Source organism: Beta vulgaris, chromosome 5 (assembly GCF_026745355.1).
Source record: "Beta vulgaris subsp. vulgaris cultivar EL10 chromosome 5, EL10.2, whole genome shotgun sequence".
In the NCBI taxonomy this organism is placed as follows: Eukaryota; Viridiplantae; Streptophyta; class Magnoliopsida; order Caryophyllales; family Amaranthaceae; genus Beta; species Beta vulgaris.
The window spans coordinates 61809607-61834160 of NC_079206.1; the positions used below are offsets into that span (position 1 = coordinate 61809607).

The following is a 24554-nucleotide window of genomic DNA, read 5'->3' on the forward strand; positions in this document are numbered from 1 at the left end:
AACACAAGCTCCTGAAATTTTCTTTCAATTGGACTTTGTTTTCTTTCAGGTGGACTTTGTTTTCTTTCAGTTAGACTTTGTTTTCTTTCAGTTGGACTTTGTTTTCTTTCAGTTGGACTTTGTTTTCTTTCAGTTGGACTTTGTTTTCTTTCAGTTGGACTTTGTTTTCTTTCAGTTGGACTTTGTGTTTCTTTCAGTTGGACTTTGTTTTGTTTCAGTTGGACTTTTTTTTTTTCAGTTGGACTACCTGAAAAAAAATGAAGACTACCTGAAAAAGAATAAAGACTACCTGAAAAACAATGAAGACTACCTGAAAAAGAATAAAGACCAACTGAAACCCAAAGTAAGTCTAACTGAAGTACAAAAACCAACTGAAAAAAAAAGAAGGCTAACTGAAAACAAAATGAAGACTACCTGAAAAAAAATGAAGACTACCTGAAAAAAAATTAAGACTACCTGAAAGAAAATTAAAACTAACTGAAAAAAAATTGGAACCACCTGAAAGTCGTCCGACCAAAGATTATGGTCGGACGAGTCCGACACAATACGTTCTCTTTTTTTTAATATCTGATGCTTGAAGAAACTTTTCTTCTGATTACTATAAGATTCATTTACATCTCAAAATGCAAGATTTCTCCCTCAAAAATAGAATGAACCTCACTGTACAATTCTCTAACTCGCAAAGCAGCACCTTGGTATACATATATGTACATGGCGCATTTGCACTACAAAAAATACATAGGAAAAGGATTACATGGAGAGAAGGTTGGGGAACAAGACCAGATATACAGCGAACTTTTTAGGGTGACCCTGTTTCTTTACATCCATGCACCCCATCCAGGGAACATGTTACATAGCCTCTCTGGGTCAATCGCGTCTTGGATCAGCTGTTGAACCTGCAACACAAAGATAGGCTATTACGACCCAAACAGAAAGATATAACAAGAGTGCAAACAACTCCAAATGTATGACCATAAGATGCATAACAGATACACAGGATATTCAGTAAAATCTGCCGATCAGGTATTTCGTGGACTGGAAATAAACTCATCTGCTGGGCGTGGGAAAAACATTTTGTATGAATTTTATCACATTAATATGTTGGATGGATTAATAACTATAGAAGCATGAGCAAGAAGCAACATTCTAACATGTTACAAACAGCTCTTTTTCTTGGTTCACAAACATCTTTTCATGGTATTACATATCTTATCAAATACAAGATTTTAAGTTGAAATTTGAAAATAAAGAAGACAGTCCACAAGAAAAATTTTGCCTGGTGGGAACCTTACTACGAGGTGGTTGTTCCTGTACTTGCCTTTTTTTTGTTGTTGGGTGGTTGAGTATTTACCTATGTGGCTATGTGGAACTCCGTTTCAATATGGACCTCATGTAAAACAATAAAATAGGCAAAGCAGAACACAATTTGACAGTGCTTTTATGTGTCATCAAATAGAAGCAAGACTGAAGCAAATGGGACACAGAGAAGACAAAAAACCTTGAGCTGGAAAGCGGCTTATTTACCGAATGTATCTACTGATCTGTTACATCAAATGATATCTAGCAAAATTTACCTGTCCATGCACACTTCTCATTTCACCATCCTCATATCCATCTAGTTTCTGTTTAACACGCATCAGTGCACGTGCAGCGTCCTTATTCCCTTCATGTTCATCTTGCGAGTCCTCCCAGCTGGTCTCTAGATCATCATCTGTCTCCTGTCAAAAGGCAAAAAATCATGAATGAGCATCACTTACGGATGATAGACATTGAAGCGGCAATTTATTTCAAAATTGATCAAATTTTTCATTATTTGATTTCTCCAGCACGTGCATGAGCTGTGGGGAAAAACAAATATGCAAAAATAAAAAGAACACATTACGCAAAGGATTCCTGCTACACAATAAACTGGCAAAATTGTGCCCAATCATTGGACTATAATGGTCTGGATCAGACCCGAAATATACTCGAAAGAAGAGAACCTGACCCCTCCAAATAAACATGACCTAAATCGGCTAAATGTGACTTGGATTGAAATGACTAAGTTGCAACAGACCTAGATATGACATGGATTGAAATAAACGAAACTGATCTGAAAAACTGAACCGAATGTTTGATAACCTCCTTTATATGGTAGAAACCAAATTGAAATCAAGTCGGTCAATGACTCTTCTGTTAGCAATAGTCTACTTCTCTCAAGTGCTGCAGATTCCATAGGGTTTCACTCCTTATCATTTAACACAGAAGAATGAAGACTCCACTAACAAGCATGATCTTAAATTCTTGACCTTGTGCACAAGAAATTGTAAAGTGCATAATTATGTTAGCTGTTGCAAGTTCGGAGCTACAGCCTATCACTATTTCATACTAGATACTAATTCAGTTCTGCGGATTGCCTTCATAATTTAGCATAAGATAAAAGGCATATGACCTATTACCTTTTGCCTTTGTAATGCCTTCAGCGGAGATAGAGCCCATTTATAAAGAGGATCATGAATAAAAACCTGCATGTCAGTAAAAAGGTAAATTACAGATGGTAACAAGTTCATTAAGATCTTCCGGGAAGATAAGAGATTTCATGAGCTGGCAGTACTTCAATAATAGTCAGGAGAGCTTCTTTATTAGTTCGCATCACAGCGAGTGTTTCCTCACAACATCTTCTAAAAACACCTTCGACCCCGGTGACGCCCATCCCGTCTATGATGTCTCGTGTTAGCCTGAATGGTACCTTGAAAAGATAATTGGATTCACATAATCAACAAAACGAGAACATGAGAACACTACATTTACGCAAAACTGATCATCAGAGTATAGACAAACCCGCTCTGGTGTTTTAAGCATCAATCCCTGTTCAAAAGCTACACCAAGATCAATATGAACAACTTCTGCAGTAGCCTGATCAATCAAAATGTTCATGGAGTGTCGATCTCCCAGTCCAACAATGTACCCTACCTATGGAAGCGGAGAAATGCAAGTATTAGAAAATCTCTAGAAGATAAAGATCACTGTTTACAGCTGAGATGATAGTTATCCTAGATAACAAGACATTCAAGTCAAAGACATGCAAGAAAGATTCAGATGTAAGGTGTGCAGAAATGATCACTTGGAAGGGATACAATCTTCCTGACTTTTGAAGTGATCTGGTGAATGAATTCTCATAAATCAAGCATAACAAATTTGCATAGCTATAGAAGTAGGTACTACAGAATTACATTGAAGCTAATCTATAGGTCAATGCAGTTAGTGGGTTGATTAAACTTAATCTACTTGATTAACCTACTTGCTAATACTACCTCCAAACTTTTTTATTAGTCACAGTGCCTTTTTTGACCAAAGGACTAATTTACAATAAATAAGTAATACTGTTTGATTCATATATACTACAAATTATGGTTTATAACATCTTCCGATTCATAGTGAACATCAAGGGTCAAATTTGGTCCCAAAAGGTTCACGGTCCACATTACAAAGAAATTTGACTGGCATATAGCCTTGGGAGAAGACATTCCAAAACTTCATTATATCCTTAACTCAAAAAAAATAAAAAGGTTTGAGAGGCAGAGAAATGATAACCAATGCTAAATGTAACAGAAAGGTTCAAGAGAGGACGATAAGTCGATAACAGAAGAACAAGAGGGAAAAGATGAAGGAACCAAAAAAAGGGGAAAAAAACACGAGGGATGACGGAAAGGAATATAGCCAGGACGAGAATTACATATGCATAGAGCACACCAATAAGGAAGCATGGGTATTGTGAGGATGAATAGTGAGGATCTTGAAATCCATATACCCTAAGAAAGTAATGGATCATTTGGTTCATATAGTGGTATGGGTTTGGAATCAGGAATGAAATCAAGATGGTATAGGTTTGGAACTTGATACCTAATACCATGTGTTTTATTTCGGAATGAAATTTTTTCTTCTTTTTGACACCTAGAGGTATTGGTATGAGCCATATCCACCTCCCCCCTTGGGTTTCTAAACCACATACGTTATGGGTTTGAGGTATTGGTTTCAAATCTATCAATTTATTACACGAACACTAGGTATGGGTTTTGCTTATTCTAAACCCATACCTCATACCAGAATTATATAAACAAAACGCTCCCTAAGAAGTATAAATTACTAAAAGCTACTGCCACCAACTATAGATTATATGATTATGTGGAGCCTATAATTGTGTGTTCTTTACCTATTACATCTGCATGCCTTTTGATGAACATTTATATTTAGATTCTCTACCATTCTAATTAGATTGATTGGTTAAAGGTGAAACAAAAAACATCTGTCTAGACCCCCACTAATATGTGAAGCCATATTGGACTAGTGTTGTAGTTCCATAAGTCGAATGAATTTGTAAAACCTAAGCTCGCATGGCAACTTCAGGAATGCTTGTTAATTTGTTACTGTCAATTCGCATTGTAATTGTATGAAATTTAGACCATGGCAACATATTTAGAAAATATTTTAATAATATTGGCAGAAGACATTTTGCTGGGATCAAATAGATGAGTCTTGGGAGATGGTATCCAAGACTTGGAGACAGGCCCCATTTTACATCAATACCCTTGCAGCCCGGCATAGACCCCAAAAAGAAGGCAAGAGTTCAGACTTGACAATACGCACCATTGAGCTGGCTGCAACACTTCGAGTATAAGCCAATCTCTTCTCGAACCAATCAGCTGGCTGCAAAAATCTTTCGAGGAAGAAATTATGCATGACAGGCCTGCAAGGATCATCATGTCAGCCAGGCAATGTCCCTAAATATCAAAGCGTAAGCTGTTATCTGAAAGAACAGTTACCTAAAATTTTCATAGACTTCCTGAAATGCTTTGCGCTTGTCTTTCACCTAAAAGAATTAAATAGATGGGTTGAACATAAAACTGCAGGTTTTTTTCTTTTTAAAAAGAAGTGAACTTGTTAAAAGGCCAAATATAGTGAAAAAAAAGGCAAAGAAAACATACACTCATCATGTGCTCCCGGCATTTAGAAAATGCCCAATCTCCTGCACCATAACGCCCATGTGCTCCTCCACAACGCGAACTGACCAGCAGAAAACATTTGATATTTTTTATTACTTAAAATTTAGAGAATGGGGTAAGATAATTTACTTTGAATCAAACTCACCTGCCTATAAGATATTCACCCAAGGGAAGTGTACCATCTACCCACTCAATAATACCAGCACTAGGAGTAAAAGGCACAACCTGCAGCACACTTTTCATAATTAGTCCAAGAGGCATCCGTCTCCATAAACATCTGCACTTGGAAACAAGTACGCCAGATGCTTTGCAAACCATAGTAAAGGTGGTTCATGGCTTCATGCACATGAATCAGCTTCGTGACGAAGCACACTTCAGTACCATTGATGTGGGTAAAAGAAATAATCACAGAATACATCAGGAAGGAAAAGTACATACCTTATATGTGCGTACTCCTAACTTCCTTTTCCAGGTGTCTGGATTATTATGTAAAAATGTGTTCACCAAGCCAAAAAATTGCTCCATAACCTGAAAGCACACACCAATTAAACTTGCTACAGAAAACAATGTCTATGGAACTCACAGATGCACAGAACATCAAATACATGTTTTTCGCTAAGATAAGGCGAGATTTAAGCTGCATATAGCTCTGATAATAGTAGATAATAATTGAATGAGGAACAAAAATAGGAGATAATGAACTCAAAACTTTCGGTTCAATAGAGTACCGCATCTTGTCTCAGATCATCATTTCCAGATTTTGCCAATTGCCTATATGTTTTACCATCAGACCCAAAGCACTCAACCACTTTTGGAGCATTGATACCATTCATCACTCTGCAAAAGGCAAGTCCATCAATTTGATTATTGAACAATCTGATTAAATACTGTTCAAAAATAGAAGACACAACCAACTTGTCATTTTCAGTTCTTTTGAACATACACAACTGAATCACCCAATCCTTTGAAGTGAGGAAACGTCCCTGCACGATATTGACAGCTACGATCAACAGCGAAATTAGATGTCAATACTGGTACCTGAGGAATCAATTTGAAGAAGGAAACTCAGTGACAGTGCCCAGCTCCAAGTTGTTCAAGACAAGAGTAGAAGCATGATAGCATTGCATTTCGACCCTTTGACAGATCAGTATAATTTTTGTGGCCCTAGATGAGATTCACAATATATGCAACCTTGAAACACTAAGGTATATTCACCTCTAGAAGGCGGTCCTTATTTTTCAAAAGAGAAGATTCGGTACAGTGGGTACACAGTGAGATATGTTGACTTTTTAAGGCATATGGGTGTGGAGTGACATCTAACAGGATGAGGTTGCATGCACTAACTATAATTTACTAGTCGACACAAGTATTTTTAGACTTCAGCAATATTTTAAAATATCTACAAAATATACGATTTCAGCAATATTTTAGAATATCTACAAAATATGAGATTCTATGGTCTGTTTGGAACACTGAAGAGCATAAGTTCCCAAACTCGACAACTACAAAAAATACAGGATATATCCAAAATGAAATCAAAGAAACAATTGTGAGATAGAGAATGGCAAAACGAGAAACCATTTGAACAAGACACACTAGTTCAATATGTTGCAGGGTGTTACTCCTGTGATTCCATTTCAATTTTGAAGCGCCAGGGAAGCTACTATGAGGTATGAGTCTATGACTGCAGATGACTAATTCCACAAGAAACCGTAACATTACATATAGGTCATCACTCCCACATCATGATATGTCAAAACTACTATGATGAGCTATTTAAGGGGAGCTATTTAAGGGAAGTAAGTGTTATGGGAGACATCTCTTATGTAATCAACAGTTCAACACATAGATAGAGCATGCAGTGAGTAAAAATCTAATGTAATCATAGGCAAAATTCACTTTTTTTTCACTGGAGCAATATAAATATGTAATAAGTTAGTGGCCACCCAACAGGAGAATATTGCATTTACTAAGGGTAGCAGTATAAATAATTAAGGGAAAAAGTAATCTAAACAGACTACTCTTACGTATTCATTATAATCACTTTTGGCTTTAATGCTCTATGAAGTCTGACGTACACAATCATGGATTATGGTAAGAAACATACAAGTTCGAGTTCCCGAACACTTCGAATATCTCTTGGAAGGTTAACTTTCTTGTTGGTATCCTGTCAACAAAAAAGGCTTGAGCAGTCTTTCAGAAAGCTAAATATCAGAAATTGTTACAACTTAGTTTCAAAATGTTACAGCTCTAAGGAATCAACATATACATAGCCAGAAGCGCAAATTCTAGAAAGCCCAAGAAGCAAAAAAAAGTCTGCACTAACCTCTCTCTTTGTCTCCAACTCCGCGAGTCTAATATAGATCTCCACCAGTTGTTTCATCTACATAATAAATGAATATACCCATTACTCATCTAAATAGCATATAAGAAAATAATAAAATCTCCGCTAGTGACTCACATCTGCACTATAATCCAACCTTGGAACTCAAGTCAAGCCAAACTAGGCTGGGTATAGAGTATCGAGATAATAAACAAACACCAAAAGGGCAGCGTACACAACCTAATACGGTCAAAATCATGTGAATACCTGCTTGATGATGCTCCCATGATGTGATTGTAACTCCTCCAAAAGATTTTCTGCTGCAAGCTTTTTATCTATATCAACCACATATGAATTTCTACTACGTTGTTTATCCTTTATTCGATCACCATTTGCAAGAGCCAGAAGCTGGTGCCAAAGAAAGTAATATACAGTAGAGAAGTCCAGAAACAAAGACAAGGTATCATCTTAGTTAGAAATCATAGAAAACCACTGCCCAGCGTCAAGCCATCAACCATAGAATAAAGAGACAAAATAAAGAATTGAAAGATGCCAGTAAATGGGAAGGCTGAGAAACCTCAATGTTCCTCCCTGAACCCATATATGATCATTACAGAGGATGTAGCAGTTAGTGTACCTGTAGAATGGTGTGATATGGGTGTTCAATGGCCATTTTCTTCAAAAGTGAAGTCAACGCAAACTGCAGAATATATAAGGTAGTCAGTCAATTCTTTTGAACAGAATGTTTCATATTTGGGTATTATTAGACATAATTTAATTTAGATGTTCAATAGATGCATAGGCTCAGAATTAGCATTGGCTTGAAACATGAAGGGACAGCAGTATATGTTGGAATTGTATATAAGTTATTAGATCTACTAATTTATCAATGCCCAATATCGAAAAACTGAAAGCATAACAGTAGTTACTATTAAACACACCTACCAATGCTTATGTCCTCTCTCCGTTTTTCTCTGTTTTCTTTCTTTGTAGAAACTAAAATTTGACATTTCCCTTCTTTATTTTATTTTTTGCTTTCTTTCTTTTCTTCAGTGCTACTGTTTCTCTATTGCTTTGCTTTTGTGGCTTGTCCTTTATAATTTACTTTCTTGGAACTTGTAAATATTCTTTTTCCCACTTTATGGTTTTTATCAAATTTTCTGATTTATATAATTATGTTAAACATTGCTATTTCCTGCACTAGTTTTCAGAATTTTCAGATTCGCCCCTATCCATTTACATTTCCATCCCCGACTCAATGCTACTTAGTCCAACACATCATATTGGACATTCTTTCTACGTACATTTCTTGCTGTGTAGATGCAAGAAACCTAGCAGGCAGAACATGCATGCATTCTGATATACCTGGAAGCTATGGGGACCTTGAACCTCTTTTGTGCTGCCCATCCTAGATGCAATCTGGTAGACAAGCGGTATAAACTTGTATGACTGGACCTGCAAACATTAAGGTAAAACATACATTACGCAAAAATCAATATATTACAATTTTTTTAACTCCTGTGAAACTAGAATACAATTTGAGAAGTTGATAGTTGATTATGATGCACGTGTATCATCACAAGAATGAATCTGCATTTATGCTAAACAAGCCGCTTCTTTTGAGCAGTTTGTACTTAACTACTTAGTAAGGACTAATGATACCTAGTGACAACTTCTACAAGCCACTCAAGGCCTTTAAAACCTAAACCCACCAAAAAACGTGTTCTGTTTATAGACACTGCATAGTGTTCACAACATTTATGCATACCTCTTTGACAGTGTTAACCATAGCCTTGATAACATTTTGCCTGGAAGAGAGCCCAAACCAGATTGAAACAAGTCGAAATACCTGAAACAATGTCAGCAATTGCATTTAGCGTTTGTAAAACACACTTGCTGAATTCAATACATAATACATCCACAAACGCATAAAGAACTTTAAAGAACTAGTCAACAAGCATGAAGTATGCTGCCTCTACAAACCATGTAAGCAACTAGTGGAGTAGTGGTCAAATATAGATGAGTAAAGAGCAAGATGTAACTACCATCTGTAACTTTTGTGGCCCCTTTCAGAAATTCTACACCCCTAGATAAATTTAAAATATTATGAAACAAGATTCATTTATGATATCTATCCAACAAATGCAAATCACCTGTTCAAACATTGATAGTAATAGAAATAAAAAACATCTAATTCAATAATGAACTGCGATTCATTAAATTCAGTTTAACATAAAACAACAAAGACAGTTGTTTTTTGCTATTAACAAGAAAGATAATATGATTATACTAGAAAGATAATAGTGTTTTCTGCTAGGTTCTAAGGAAAATTATGATGGCACTTCTAAGGAGTTACATCAAAAAGACACCATGAACAAAAGCAGGTTATCATAATCTTCGTTTTTCATGCAGACTTGTGTCCATTCTTCTTTCAATTCCATTTGGCTATGATTCATAACATTTTAACTTTGGAGTCTAGATTTATTTATTTTCAGTTCTTAAGCATGCTTCTTAATTAGTTTCATTTTGATGCTGGATTATTTTATATTTAATTTTATTTATATCTATGAGAAAATTATGTGGCCTTATTCTTATTAACCTATGGCGAGGAGAACTCTCAGTTATCCCCAATGGTTGTGGCTTGTATATTTAATTTGCAGGTTAATTGCTTAATTTTCATTTTAAGAATGGGTTACTTTATGGGAGTTCAATCTTCAGGTATTGAGACTCTGCTATCGAAGAATGCATTCCTCTAGGGATTGATTATCTAATTTCATATGTTCTTTAACTAATCTAGTATTTGGGCCAATGTAGTGCGGACAACCAGATCATGGTATTTTCCGCTAAAGTCAAAGTTATTAAATTATTAAAATGTATGTTCTCTATCAATTTCAGCATTGTAAAAACTGAGGTTTTACAGTATGTCTATCCTCCTGAAATAGAAAGATGTTACAAACTTCTCTAAAGTGGAGCAAAAGGAAGAGATCCAAACATTACATATCAGAAAAAGATGAATGGAGAACTGACCACTCTCACATCGTATTTCTCCCCTAATACCAGACAATGTTTATATCCCTCCAGTGCAAGGTTTAAAAAATTGTCTCTGTCATCCTGAAATATGTAAAATAATGTCAGAGGGAATTTTTTTTGCTTCAATTACACTAATCAGAAATTGTAGATTAAGAAAGGAAGAAACAGATCAATTAAAGGAACCTAAATGGCGTAATAATATTTACAGCCACATGTAATATGACTGATGAAGTGCAACAATGAAACACACATATAATAGAATTCCTTCCATCCCATTGCTAATGTCAATGCGTATATTTGTCTGTCAAGTTAATTATTCAAATTTCACAGAAGTATTTAATGTGTTCTTCTAGTGGAAAATGATTTAACTCCATGCCAATACTCAGACTTAATGTTTATTTTCAGATATCCCCTAGCACGGACAACAAACATCGGATGCAGGAAATGTCACAGGACATGCCACAGAACATTTCAATCATCACATTCTCTGGCATGCACACGCACCAGCACATATTATCAATATGCATTATCCAACTCCAGGGCAGATGTAACTCAGCATGTACATGAATAAGATGCAGAAATTATACAGTCAATATAAATACCTGTAATTTTTCGGCAACCTCAGTATCCAAAGCAAGTTGCCTTTGCAACTCCTGTATTTTTAGCGAATAGTCTGTTTTCTCTCCCTGTATGACAGAAAAAAGGAAAAAAAAAAAAAACAGTCACATTTCAAGGATGTTAAGTTTCATAAAGCTCCAGCATTCGATGCACTATTTTTTCCTTGAATAGGGGGCACTAGTTCATCTATCGGGATGTGGATGAGGAAGAAGTTATAGCCAATAGGCCAATAAGAGAGTGCCCACTTGCCTTTGTTGAACTCCTGAATCTCTTAATGAGAGCTTCCAATTCCATTTTCTGCATGGAAACAGACTTTCCTGAATTAATTCGTTTCACTTGGCTTGCTGTTTCGCTATTGCTTTCTAACTAGATTAACTAGTACCTTGTGTTTCCTCAAACGCAAAGCAGCTTGCCATTCACTAGAATTTAGCCTGTCTTCATGACTTCTAAATAGTGCATCTGCATAATGTGCAAGATGGAAACGTGTTTGACACTTTCTGTCCAAAGATTTTCTGTTGACAGCTTTAAGATCCTCAGCAAATGTCACTGCACGCTTCAAGTACTTTTCCAATATTGTCCTTGAGCTGTATCCATTTCAACATAAAATGCCTATAGGATCAATCATGATTATACACAGAAAAACATGCATGGTTTTGATAACTGACTTGCTAGATCGCGTTTCTGCAAGCCACTTTCCAACCAAACGATGTACTTCTGATGCTTCTTCACTTGATTGGTTCTCATCTGCAATATATTTTGCAAGGTTGATAGCCATCTCTTGCCGACCTTGTGCTCGCAGAAGCTTGGCCTCTTCAAGCTGCAATCACAATTCAGAAACACTGTTAATGCTAATAATCTTTTGGGTTTAAGAGCCATCTTGGAGTCTTTGTAATAGACTCCACCTATTCTTCAGTTAAATTCTGACATTAATGCTAATTATGGCCCATTAAGTTCGTATATTGTTTTTTTTTTTTTTGATCCATATGAGTCACGAAGGTAGTACAAAGTACAAATAAGGGGAGGGGGGATTCGAACCTCACAGCACCTCAATCTTAACTAGGCCCCATCCTTTGGTATATTGTTATTTCTTAGCATGTTAAACCATTCATACATTTACAGTACACATTGGGTTACTGAAATCAAGGTGGACAGATTTGATGAAGATTATATTGAAAGGAAGGGGGGGGGTACAGCAAGAGGTAATTGCTGATGTGGACAAATTCTTTAATTGATAGCTTTGAATAGGCTTCTTGGCTCTCAACTAACATCTAACGCACACCACCTCCTGTAAGATTGCCTGAGTTCACTCAAAGAGATTGATCATAATTCTGGGATTATGATTTATTTTCTCATGTTTTTTATGTTGAATTTCAGCTACAGCTCTTTACAGTTACATGACCTATGATAAAATTATGATTATGATATATTAGCAAATTTACCCAGTATATAGACGATATTTTCTTCTTCTGTTTCATATCCATCGATTTTCCACTGAAAACTGCATCCCTCATTCTAAAGGCCATTTCTGGGAAATTCTCACTGGGATCACAGGGATCGATCTCCCCAACACCCTAAGTTACAGTGTTGATTCAAACATAACATATACTCATAGAATTACCAATCTACTATGATTAACTTATGTTGATGAATTGAGCGCTTTGACGACATGAGGATAGTAGCCTTAAAAACACATAAACTTGGTGCTTTCCAGTGACAGATTTAAAGGGCAAGGTCGAATTCTATATGGCAACACAACATTATCACCACATAATGCTATCCATATTTTAAAACCCAAGCCAACTTATCATAGATATATAGCTGCAGCTTAGGAAAAGCTATACATATTCCCTCCATGAGACAGCGTAAATGAGGTAATGTTTTTTTTACAGCGGGAATTCGGCAATGTTTTGACACCACCTACGTAACACTACTAAAGAGTATTAATGTTCATAAATTTATAGTTATAATCACTTAGGCTCGAATCATTGCTCAGCAACTATAATTCTCCTTTTGTTTGCATTTACTGCAGTAGCATAGTGTACTTTCTTTCTGCTCTTCTATCACACATGTAGCTACGTTGACATTGTAAAAAATATTTACCCTGCCACACCAGTATAAGCTTGTATTTTGACCACCGAACTGCATGCACATGAACTTGAACTCATGTAAACATCCAGCAGCTTGAGAGAACATAGAGCCCTGTAATAGATAATAAAATGAATAAATAAATTGGTAAATAATCTTAACAAGCATATACAGTTGTCTGAACTAAGAAATATACCTTGCGGAGAATGGATGATGACTGCAAAAGATGTTGAACTGTACAATCCTTACAACCTAAAATTTGGAGCAGGACTTTCCTGAACGCCACGAATGGCTCTAATAAATTCATGTGTAGTTGTGTCTGCTTCACAATGTTATTCCATTGTGTATTCAAACTTGATAACTACATGACAAGAAAGCAAAAGTGTGATTTCCAGTTCTAGAAACATATAAATGACTGCAATGATGCAACCCAGTAGAAAAGATAGAACAACTTTTCTGTACGAAATATGAATATAACAAGATAAACAATATCTGGTTGAAGTGAACTACACCTATCAGAATATATCATCAGTCAAAATCATCTTATAAATGCATCAGTTACAAAATTGCAAAATTTCTTAATTTCAGAGGCTTCTGAAAAATAAAATAGAATCTTCTAAATGTAGCTTAATTTTTTTGAATGAGTAACAATAAAAAGACATCAAACAAAGAATTACAATAATATGTTATAGGAAGAAATGACACATACATCTTGAATAGAGAAGGCATCCTGATAGAAATGGTACAACAAAAGTACAACATTGCCAATTGTCTTGATCCCTTAGAAGTTCCCTGAGGCCAATTTCTAAGCATGTAATTTCTAGGCCCGTAAGACATCAACTACAAGAGCAACCCCTAGCATGGTTTGAACAATCAACTAAGAGCGGAGTCCAGGAAGGTCCAAACTCCAGAGATATGGGATAAATTTCTGAAGTAATGCTCCAGAAAATAATCACTTCCCCTTTTGCAGTGGTTTCAAAATTATTTACCATTTATGAATTTCATAAATAATATCATATGTGAGCATGCAAGGACATAATGGTTTTTGACTTTTTGGTCCATGTAACTCTATTGCAGTGGTCTTTCATTCATATGTTATTAGTATTCATTAGTTGTTGCATTGAAAAAAAAAAAAACTCTGAATAATCAATTCAATTTTAAATGGCAGTTCCAAAAAAAATGTACTTAATGTACAAAAAGCTTATTCGTAAAATTATTTGAAAAAAGGGGTATTAGGAGGCATTAGAAGCCTGCACAAATCATATATACCATTGTGAATCCTTCAGAAAAAATTGTGTCTTACACAATGGAATCTGATAAGTGATTTTGAGTAAGTGTTTATAATCTTCTTTTGTCCGGAGAAATGATTCATCTCATCCTTTAGAGATTACGAGTGTAAAAGGAACATCCATTGACAAAAGGACTAATCTAAGATGATCATCTCATGGCTATGGAGAACGAATCAAATCAGATGGTTCTATTTTTTTCAATCTTTCTGACTTGCCCCTACAGAACCAAGGTTGAAAAGATGGAAAAAATCAGTCATTCACAACCATTGATAAAGGATTTCTCGAAAAGTTAAGGATTAGTAATCCTTTTTAGTTTTCAGAAATCGAACGGATTCGGTCTAATACATACGCGAGGTAGATATCAAAAAAAAAAAAAAAGAACTACATAGCATATAACCAGACGCTATAATGTTTATTATCTAAATTCCAAAGAAACATCTTACTACAGAGCAAAATAAACACATTAGCCAATAGCGTCTGAGAAGTCCAAGAAGAACAAAAAGAGTCTTATGTACCTCATCCAAGGCTGGAATAGCGGGTTCAGAAAACACATTACGCTTCTCTGCCCAGGAATTTGTACCTTTACACAATGATCTCCATCGCATGTCCCATGTCATACCCAGATGATCAAGGGTCTGCATGAAGATTTACAAATATTATCAGGTTATAACACAACATAGGGAGGAACTGAGACCGGGTAGAGAGAAAATCAGAAATACCAACAAAGAAGAACAGCTTATCATTGAGGTATCTAATAGTCAGTCCTGTAACAGCTATTCACTGAAATACAGGCCGCCAAATTGGAGTACCTTTACCAGATTATACCTGTAGTTTAACTATGGTTGAGTAAATGTACTCTGTGCTCTCCTCACTTGTATGATAGAGCGACAACACAAGCTCCTAAACAAATAAAAGTTGACTTAGTTTATATTAACTTAATATGCTGTCTGTCACAACAACAAAAAAACAATAATTATCACCTGCTTGGAATCCTTCAGTTCTTTATAATATTCACTGGAATCTCCTTCTTGCAATGCCCTCAAACAACTGGTAATATAGAGCATAAGCACAAAAGATCAACCAAAAGAACAGAAACTGTGATTTTCAGTGCAAGTCGATGGGAGGCTGTGAAAACTAGTCTCTCTTTGATATAGGTATGGCTGTGCAAAGTCCAGACTCCATAGAGTCTGAACAGCTTGTAGGGTCAACACTACAACAGGAAGAAAATGCATCAGACTGAAATGAATAATCTTCGTCTGATGCAGGAGTGGTGAAGTGCGGTGTGCGCACATGCTGGCATCTATATAGTCCGTTACTGCTTGACTGTGTCGGGTTATGATGGCTATTTGCATGTGTGTGTGGGTGTGCACCTGGGTGGAACAAAGAAAAAGGAAGACCAATGGCATGTATAGAACTGTAGGCAAGCAATGATTGAAAGTATGAACCACAAGGAAAAAAGAAACAAACATATGAGAACATTCATAAACTCACACTTCAGGCAGGAAGAACCCAGGTAAAAGTCTTTCTGAACAAAAAGAAAAGCAAAAATAAAGAGAATTACCTATGCAGGTTTTGATTGAAACGATCAGTTCTAGTAGTCTGGTTCAAAGCCATAGAAGCGTCTCCTATGTTGAACATAGAGAAGTCCCAGTTCCCAGAACGCCAAGCAGCCTCATACTACATATAATTTAAAGCAGAAAAGAAACAAGAAAGATTAGCATCAATACGCATGAGAGTTATCGACTGATAAAATTCTTAAAGCTCATCAAGTTCATTCGTATAATCAGGCAAACCTGCAATTCCACAAACTCCAGATCATGTTGGAACTCCCCTCTACGAGAAGCCAATCCTTCACAATATAGACCAAGGATATGAGCACATCCAATTTGCTGCAGAGATCTAATAACCCCTTTGTATGGTTTTCTTTGTTTCACTCCAAGTTCTGATTCCGAGGTGGAGGCACGAGAAAAGGCTCGGCTGCTATCATGAGAAGCGTAATTTTGAGAATTCTCCAATGTCTCTAGCCTCACTTGTAAATCATAATATTCTAGAGCCTTGCTCCAGTTACCCTCATGTTCAAAGGTCAGAATTTGAGAGGTCAGCTTTACAAGAGAGCCCGTAAAAAAAAAAAAAAAAAAACAAGTCAGTTCCCAAAATAAGCTAATCGCAGTCTTTCATCAGCATTCAGGATCACGTTGGAGGTAGACGTTAAAGTAGACATTATTGTTCACTGGGGATGATGATGTTTTCATGTGACCACAAAGCATATCATAATTGCTAATGACTTATTAAGGAAGAACAGAATAAACATTGGGAAAAACTTCTAAGAGAACACATCAGCACTATCCTTTTCCTCTTTTTCAAAAAGCCAGAACAGCATAAATGAAATGCGCACTGCAGAACAATATACTTCATTGTATGTATAAGCCACTAATATATACTCGACAGGATATATAATTTTGAAGTCATATACTATAAAACTATTATTCTTACTGACAAATGGACAAAGTATTTGCACCACAGAATTGTACATGATCATCAGTTACCCCCAAGGATCTGCATATAAGACTTATTATCTAACATCTGCTTGATGCAGGCCAAGCTATTAAACAAATTGCTCCTTCCATACCTAAATAAAGCCAACATCTTATCGGATATCTCATATGAGTGCAAGGTCTCCCATTTTAGTAACTATTGTAACCCTTGCTTGTGTTCGGCCTACTCTAGGTATAATAGTTTCATAAATATGAACTATAAAAGACCGCATCAGGATATATTCCCTTTAAACGAAACAAGAGATTTTATGCAACTAATAGAGCTTTGTTTACACACCTTGTGGGATTGAATAATCCCATATAAGCTGTCAGGCTCATTTATCCGTGTAAGAGCTGAAAGCAGTAATTCAATATGATCGGGCAACTGCAAGTTAAGAAACAGGGGAGCGTTAAATCCATTCTAGTTCTCCCTCATTCGTTTTCTTTTCAGAGAAAAAAGGGTGGGATCTGTTTGTTTCTTGAAGGCTAGTTTGATATCATATAATTTAAGACAAAAATGAAGGCAATATCTCAATATAATTGTATCTCCACTTACCATTTCAACATGGGAAAAGTCAGGCTTCCCAAGTGTAAGGTTATTAAAATGGTCTTCACACCAGTGCTCAACATACAGCATAGCAGTAAAATATGACCCACAGAACTGTTTTTAAAAGCAATATTAGCTAGGACTAAGAACTATAAGAACCAAAGTAAAAAAAAAAAGGATGTTATATATTGTTATTGATACTCACAATTGCCGACTTCGCTGCAGTGAGGTAATCAATGTCAAGCCAATAGACCTGCCAGACCAAAGATCAATAGATCTCAACGAGGAATCAGAGAGGCATACAGAATAGAGAACAAAATCACACAAATATTACAATTCTGATTCCTGACAATTCAATACCATTATTACATGTAACAGAACTATTACTTTCGTAAGTAATCAAGCAACTAAACCGGTAGATACGCAATGCACCAGCATATATGTAGCAGTTCCTCAACTTACCGAATTGATATGTTGCAACTAGCCATCTACTAAGAGGCGGTAATGTATCGGCTAACGCAAAGCCAATACGAGTAAATACAAGGCCGATACTAGCTGATGTGGACCATAAGATCGATGAGATAATCAAGCCACATTAATAGTGACCCTTTCTAGGACCCAAAATAGAATAGAGTGTTTTATTGGAGCTCAACTGAACTTATAGAAACTTATCTGAATTCATTGTAGTTTTGAGTTAAACTTGGGTAGCCATTACTAGAAGTCAAGTACACTTATCTTCATATTGAGAAGATTATTGGAACATATTAGAGCCATTGTGTGATAATTAGGACTTATTGGAACTTACTTTTCTTGAAATGTGTTTTTAAATTGAAAAAAAACACACCCACTGTTTGCAATGGGAAACTGTTATAGGAATCAGGGCCTTTGCCTGCAATTAAAACTATGTCACGTTTAGTAAGAAGAAAAAGTGTGCTACTTCAAGTTTCACGAGAGTTTAGACTAATGATCTACAGTCCTGAGGGGTAAGGCCGAGGACATCTAATTTTTTTATTATAAAAATCGGCCATATTCAGAATCTATTTTGGTTGGTGGTAATTGTTCCTCCTACTGTTGGGTGGGGAGATTAAACCATTGGAGCTACTGGGTGCCGAATTGGCCACAAATGGCAACCATCTGTCCATACATGTTCAAGTGACAGACTACATCATAAACATGAAAATTTTCACATGCCACATTTTGGATAAATATTTATTCATTCCCAGAAAACGTCATGTGATATTTGATATAAAAAAAAGTCTTATTCGCATTACGGTTTTCCTCAAGGAACACAAGTTTTTAGATGCAAATCATGATTGACAATATTAAAAGAAAGACCCAGTAAACAGCTCCACGAAATGGCACAAACAATATGTAAGGTATAAGACCCTATCCCATAAAGCATTCCTATCTATGTTTACATAATACAAAGACCTGAGATATCTCTCCAAACCAAAGAAACCAAGGATAGCTGAGCAAGTTGAACTCCCTTTTCTATCAGTTTCCTTTAGATCATTCTATTTAATGGAATAGCCGACTTCTTTTTTAGTTCTTTGTTGATTTTATTCTGCCAAATTCTGGCATCAAGCAAATTCATTATAACTTGTTGGGTATACCCAAAAGACTACTGCATTTTCCAGTACAAGTTGTTGCATTTGAAATTACTAAAATTTAACTATGAGCTTAACCAAACTATTGCAAACTTCAAGGGCCCAGGCAGCATTCAGTAATCAGTACTAGTACATGTATCCCATACCTTGTCCCATAGAGTAGTGGAGATTAATGCTGCACTCTCCGTTGTTGCCAACACTCGGGCCTTCGAAGCTGCCCGCGATTTCCCGCTTTGCCCAGAAGAACGAGAAGCCTGTATGACCAACCAAAAGTTTTTAAGAATAATTTAAACATCAAATACTTGCGACATTAATCTGCAGAACCTATTCACCACTCACACGTCACAGCCCCTCTTTATGTAATTAGCTGATAGTACAGCCTTGGTATCCTACTATAAGTCGCTATTTTTCTGTCTACCAAAGAATAGGGAAAAGATAACCAAGATGGGAGGGTCACCTTTAGATTTTCCTGTTTATTTGGCATTGAACCCGTACCAGCTCTTTCCATCACATGACACAGTCGTAGTTCATTCAGTACATTCAGCATCACCTGAATGGACTTGGTCAGCTTATTCGTCTCTAAAAGTACATGCTGCTCTACCTGCATGTTCAATTGGTAATTAATTATATTTCAGACAAAGTGCAAACATAGGACGAGCCAACCCTATCGCCGTTCACTTGGAAGTGGCCCAGTTAAGGCACACATGTACAAACACACAAGAGTTTGGGTGATTAAGTAATGAAGAAGCTCTAAAAAATGAAGAATTTGAACATCAAGAATCAGACAATGCTTCAGCAAATAAACAGGAAACCTTGACAGAGATAAGTTTGCCGAAATCAAAGGCCAGATCTTTTCTTCCAGCAAGATTGATTATAATACTTGGCAGCAGGAGTTCAGCAACTTCAGCCTTCAGCAACACAATATCTTGACATAACCTGACATTCATAAACTCAAATTATTTAACTTAAAGCAAAAAATACAACACCTTTCATGTCAATGTTGTGAGTCACTCAGACAGTAAAAGGTCAGAAAATTACCTCAGAGTGACATCACTGCAGTAACCAATCAACGAGTAAACAAGAGGACATATCCAAGATTCAAATGTTTTGTCGCAGGTAGTCCATAGTGATGACTCCTCTAAGAATTTTGCTTCAGCTAGTAATTTCACGTAAATAAGTAACAAAAAAAATTAAACTTTGGCGTTTGACAATATGAAAGCATAATTATCTGCATCAATCTCTAAAAATTTTATATTATACCCGTAAAAACATGCAGGATTAGTTGCAAATCAGATCTATCAATCTACTTCATACCATTATGAACAAGAAAGTACCAAGTTAGAACTACACCGCCAAAATGTCATCTCCCAGATCTTAAAAAACTACAGCAGCAGCAGATTTGTGTTCTTTAATATTTGAAAAAACAAAGGCAGATGCATTCCTTAGCCTATGTGGGCACTGGATTGCTTGTTTCACCAATGCTATGCAAGCTGTGTGGTGGCCCTCCCTCCCCCTCCTCCTCCCCCCCCCCCCAACCCTCTCTCTCTCTCCCCTTTGTCTTCAATAACCAACACAAGTTCTTCCGGCGCATTTTATCCTCACTCATGCGCACCCTGAGAAACTTCCCAGGAGGTCACCCATCCCAAGACTACTCCCAGCCAAGCACGCTTAACTGTGGAGTAACTAAGGAAATAAGCTCCCTAAAAGAAAGATGCATCTTGATGGAATGAGTAGCCTACTAAATCCCTTTAAAGCAATTATGAGGGGTATTACATAAATATATGTCAGGACAATAAACACCACTGCGCAATGAGCCATTGAGATCCCCATTGGGGTGCCCAACTGCTGCCTACAAGTAGCACATCCTCTATAACAAGGCTAATTCATGAGACGTTAAGCTTCTGCAGGAACCACTCAACTGACAGAAACGTATTCAGTGACGAAACTGGGCCAGCATCGGCCATGTTGGTCCAGTTATGGATTTTCGGTGTGCTTGGACATGCGCATCCAAGGCATAGCCTCCTGAATGAGTGCTCTTGTAGATGTATCTAGAATGTTTGTAGAGATTCGATAGTGGAAAGATATTGAGCACTCAAAGAGTAGTCTTGTAGATGCGTCTAGAATGTTTGTAGTCCAGAATGTACTAAGGGTGTACATAGATGTAAGGCAGAGTTTAAAATTATCTAGAACAGGGAAAGTTCTAGAATCGGGGACATTGAGGCCTATGTATAAGTATCAAGGCTCATTTGTATACCAAGAATTGAATGCAAGAATACAATTCCAAAACACTTGGTTGCTCTCTTCCAACATCTCCCCCACTACTTAAGCACAAAAGTGAGTGAGGCAAACCGGAACTAATGTGTTAATGAGTGTGTCTGCTACTCATACTAGCTTATGTGCACAATTGCCTACATCTACAAGTTGTAACCTTGGTATTTAGGCACATTGTGCTTGGCTAAGTGTGGTACAGTGACGAGCACTAAGGCATACTTTTGTACTTCATTTCCAGTGCATATGAAGTGCTAAGTGTGGAAAAGGTTAAGGCCCGACTCGAGATAGTAACGAAACTTTGTCTAGTGGAGCAAGGTGTGTGGCTTGCTTTGCGGATAGCCAAAGTCAGTTCATATAATAAACTACTTCCAAACTAAAAGTAATCGAACAAGCAACCTTTAGTCAATAGGAGTCTTACTTTCATCTTTTGGACCTCATCACTTCAATTCAAGCCCCAACCTATTTCTACGCCATTGGGCGCAGACATCTGTTCAACTCAGAGAACAGGAACTACCTCCGAAAGGCGACAAAAAGGCTTCCACGATTCAGCAAACTGTGAAACTCGACAGGGTACCTTTGAAAGGTTTCCCAGTAAGTGTCACCCCTTCCTTTTGATCATGTCATGATGCTGACTGAATCTTATCCCAGAATAGCAGTTTATAGAGTAGTGCCACTATTACTATTAGCTGTCTCGCTAATTACAGCCTACTAAGGCATGAGGTAGACAGCTTTATTGACCAACCAGAAATGGGACCCGTTGGCAGCCTAATAAAGTAAAAACACGATAGCTATGTCTTTTTCGCTTCTCATTCTTTCTCTCTTTCTATGTTGTCAGAAAGTTAGCACCTTTTTCTTTTCTCTTTACTATTTCTCTCTCTCTCTCTCTCTCTCTCTCTCTCTCTCTCTCTCTCTCTCTCTCTCTCTCTCTCTCTCTCATGAGTCATGAAGATAAAAATCTTACAATATAAAATTCATCATTCCCAACACACCCCCATGAACCGATAAACCAAAAAAGCAGCCAAGGGGGTTTCCAAATGCTTAAATCTGCCCCCTAAAATCCGTATAGTTGACAATTCCCTGTTAAAACATCGCCTAATTTTAGGAAGGTTATAAACTCAATGGTGATACGGGTTATACCCGATAAATGCATATCATAGGGTTCATTTATAGAAACAACAATGCAAATGAGAACTCACTTTCTCTTTGGCAGAGATTTTTAGGGAAATCATTCAGAAAATATATATGATAACATCTATGCTTGTGCAAGGCTAGAATTTTGGTGTACTTAGAATATAGCACCATCTACTATATGCATCATATACAGCCTACAAAACGATAGTTTAATCACTATACTTTTCAGAGACAGAACATAGCTACAGGAAAAGACTACCAGTAGACTTCTTTTGCAGATCCAGTAAAATTTTCTCTACCAGCTGCATGTTGACTCCCTTCGAATGAACCTACAGTCCAAAAGAACAATATCAAAAACAAGAAGTAATATCAGTAATAGTAAGAAAATAATAACAATAACAATAATGATAGTAGTGTAGACTAGTAGTAACCACTGCTATATTATTATCTGAATAAAAATAAGGAAAAAAAAAGCAGCAGCAAGAGGATCTTAAAACAAAAAATACGACTTACGACAGCGTCCAGGAATAGATCATTAGATAATTAAACAGGCATTAGGTCCAATAAGTTTCAGCACTGCATCTACACTCTACTTACCTCAATAACAGATCTCTCAAAAGAATCAAATGATTCTAAAATCCTACTGCCTCTTTCTGTCGAAAGAATTCCCTGGTATAAAATTTAATAATTCATTAAATAATATATAGATAAAAAAATGAAATGGACACGCAAAATGTCTTTGTTAGTAGTGGTATCCCGATGAACAAGTGCAAAAGAGATGACCAGTACTCACACGGAGAGTTCTAGATGATAAATCAATTATTTCAACTGAATCATCCATCAAATATTTCTTCAAATTCCTTATGAGGGTTATTAGCAGTTCTTCAGATGTGACAGTATCCAACCCAATATTCATTTCAGACACAAAATTCCCATTAGATGCTCGGCAAACATGTATATGGACTGAATTACCAGGTAGATGGAAAACCACTGAGCGTGGATCCCCAATTCCAACCTGCAAAGAGAAACAGATGGAGTTCGCATTACACCCCCAAAGAAACAGCATGCAGCTACAGCAACGATCATACCTTGGAAATGAGATCAGACACCAATGCACGAGCATCTGCATCCTGTGAACCACATATTCGGACAAGTGACCAGACAGCTTGTACAATCTCCAGGTCAGATTGCCAGCAACTACCCGTAGCATAGCTGCCAGTACCCCCCGCAACATGAAAACCCTCCCCACCAAGTAACTTCCTGTGAAATGCTTGGAGACTGCAAAGCATTGAAAGCATTTTGGAGTTAGCACGTAATTAAATAATTGTTAAATCCCCTTTACTTTAATCCGTCCTACTCACCCACCAAAGATCTAAGTAAAGCTCCTTCATGAATTTTCCTACAAAGCCAAACATTTCATGTTTGGCCGTACTGCAGGCTGATTGTGTTTGAAGCACAATTTAAGGATCTTTTCTCTAAGACTTGATCATTTATCATTGGGAACTTTTTGTAGAAATATTAGGTGTATCAAAACAACATATTTTCTCCTTTTTTTTTTCTACTTGCATCATTTCCGTAATATAAGAAATTGCATATTACTTGCATCATTTACTCATATGGTAACTTCTACAAGTTCAACTTCCCAATATGCCCTTTGTGGAACATTATCATATTCTGAAATAGTATGCCCATCCCAACTAAGGCTACCTTCTTTCTCCTCTATACTATTAAATATATCAGTTGTTGGGACCACAAGTCCCTTTCTATATATTCCTTAAATCTTGAGCCAACAACGGATGATGCAAGTATAAAAAACCAAGGAAGTACTATGTAACTTATCTCGCAAATATTTGTGAAGTCTTATATAGTGCTTCTTGATAGTGAAGAATTTTATTCTTGATATGTGGTGAAGAACTTCGTGAAGTCTGAGTTCTTATAATTCAGTTCAATTAGTTCTCTTAGTTTTGTCATTTAGCTTCATTTTTGACTGCTTCTATCCAACATGCCTATACCAAGTTCAAGAATTCAAATTCAAGAAAAATATAGTATATTCCACCATATTGGATTTGGAGCGAGAAGTGGTAATTTCGGACTCCCGCTCAATGAAGTGACATTGTAAAAAACGTTTAATCATAAA

At 36.6% G+C, this 24554-nt stretch overlaps 1 protein-coding gene across 8 annotated transcripts in view; it reads right to left on the minus strand.

The window, feature by feature from the left end:
* Positions 1 to 574: 574 nt before the first annotated feature.
* Positions 575 to 24554, minus strand: part of LOC104894278 (serine/threonine-protein kinase ATM) — a 61767-nt gene continuing 37787 nt past the window's right edge. For 3 of the 8 annotated variants that reach the window (XM_010680468.4, XM_048644116.1, XM_048644117.2), the window contains 41 exons: positions 23506 to 23695; positions 23211 to 23432; positions 23015 to 23086; positions 22677 to 22746; positions 20054 to 20171; positions 19828 to 19951; positions 19473 to 19616; positions 19162 to 19269; positions 17614 to 17661; positions 17418 to 17522; positions 17160 to 17246; positions 16121 to 16429; positions 15889 to 16004; positions 15308 to 15374; positions 15153 to 15227; positions 14843 to 14962; positions 13235 to 13399; positions 13054 to 13152; positions 11619 to 11770; positions 11336 to 11537; positions 11203 to 11250; positions 10938 to 11021; positions 10333 to 10416; positions 9074 to 9154; positions 8671 to 8760; positions 7943 to 8005; positions 7573 to 7713; positions 7309 to 7365; positions 7090 to 7149; positions 5926 to 6020; positions 5711 to 5819; positions 5421 to 5510; positions 5128 to 5207; positions 4965 to 5043; positions 4803 to 4849; positions 4627 to 4726; positions 2821 to 2952; positions 2594 to 2728; positions 2439 to 2504; positions 1575 to 1718; positions 575 to 896 (listed from right to left, as the gene is read on the minus strand). In XM_010680468.4, coding sequence (XP_010678770.2) covers positions 819 to 896; positions 1575 to 1718; positions 2439 to 2504; positions 2594 to 2728; positions 2821 to 2952; positions 4627 to 4726; positions 4803 to 4849; positions 4965 to 5043; positions 5128 to 5207; positions 5421 to 5510; positions 5711 to 5819; positions 5926 to 6020; positions 7090 to 7149; positions 7309 to 7365; positions 7573 to 7713; positions 7943 to 8005; positions 8671 to 8760; positions 9074 to 9154; positions 10333 to 10416; positions 10938 to 11021; positions 11203 to 11250; positions 11336 to 11537; positions 11619 to 11770; positions 13054 to 13152; positions 13235 to 13399; positions 14843 to 14962; positions 15153 to 15227; positions 15308 to 15374; positions 15889 to 16004; positions 16121 to 16429; positions 17160 to 17246; positions 17418 to 17522; positions 17614 to 17661; positions 19162 to 19269; positions 19473 to 19616; positions 19828 to 19951; positions 20054 to 20171; positions 22677 to 22746; positions 23015 to 23086; positions 23211 to 23432; positions 23506 to 23695 — 4456 coding nt within the window. In that variant the 3' untranslated portion in view covers positions 575 to 818. Of the gene's footprint in view, positions 897 to 1574; positions 1719 to 2438; positions 2505 to 2593; positions 2729 to 2820; positions 2953 to 4626; positions 4727 to 4802; positions 4850 to 4964; positions 5044 to 5127; positions 5208 to 5420; positions 5511 to 5710; positions 5820 to 5925; positions 6021 to 7009; positions 7150 to 7308; positions 7366 to 7572; positions 7714 to 7942; positions 8006 to 8670; positions 8761 to 9073; positions 9155 to 10302; positions 10417 to 10937; positions 11022 to 11202; positions 11251 to 11335; positions 11538 to 11618; positions 11771 to 13053; positions 13153 to 13234; positions 13400 to 14842; positions 14963 to 15152; positions 15228 to 15307; positions 15375 to 15888; positions 16005 to 16120; positions 16430 to 17159; positions 17247 to 17417; positions 17523 to 17613; positions 17662 to 19161; positions 19270 to 19472; positions 19617 to 19827; positions 19952 to 20053; positions 20172 to 22676; positions 22747 to 23014; positions 23087 to 23210; positions 23433 to 23505; positions 23696 to 24554 lie in introns of those variants that run through there. The other 5 variants (XM_048644115.1, XM_048644114.2, XR_007274094.2 and 2 more) reach the window with 5 other exon arrangements.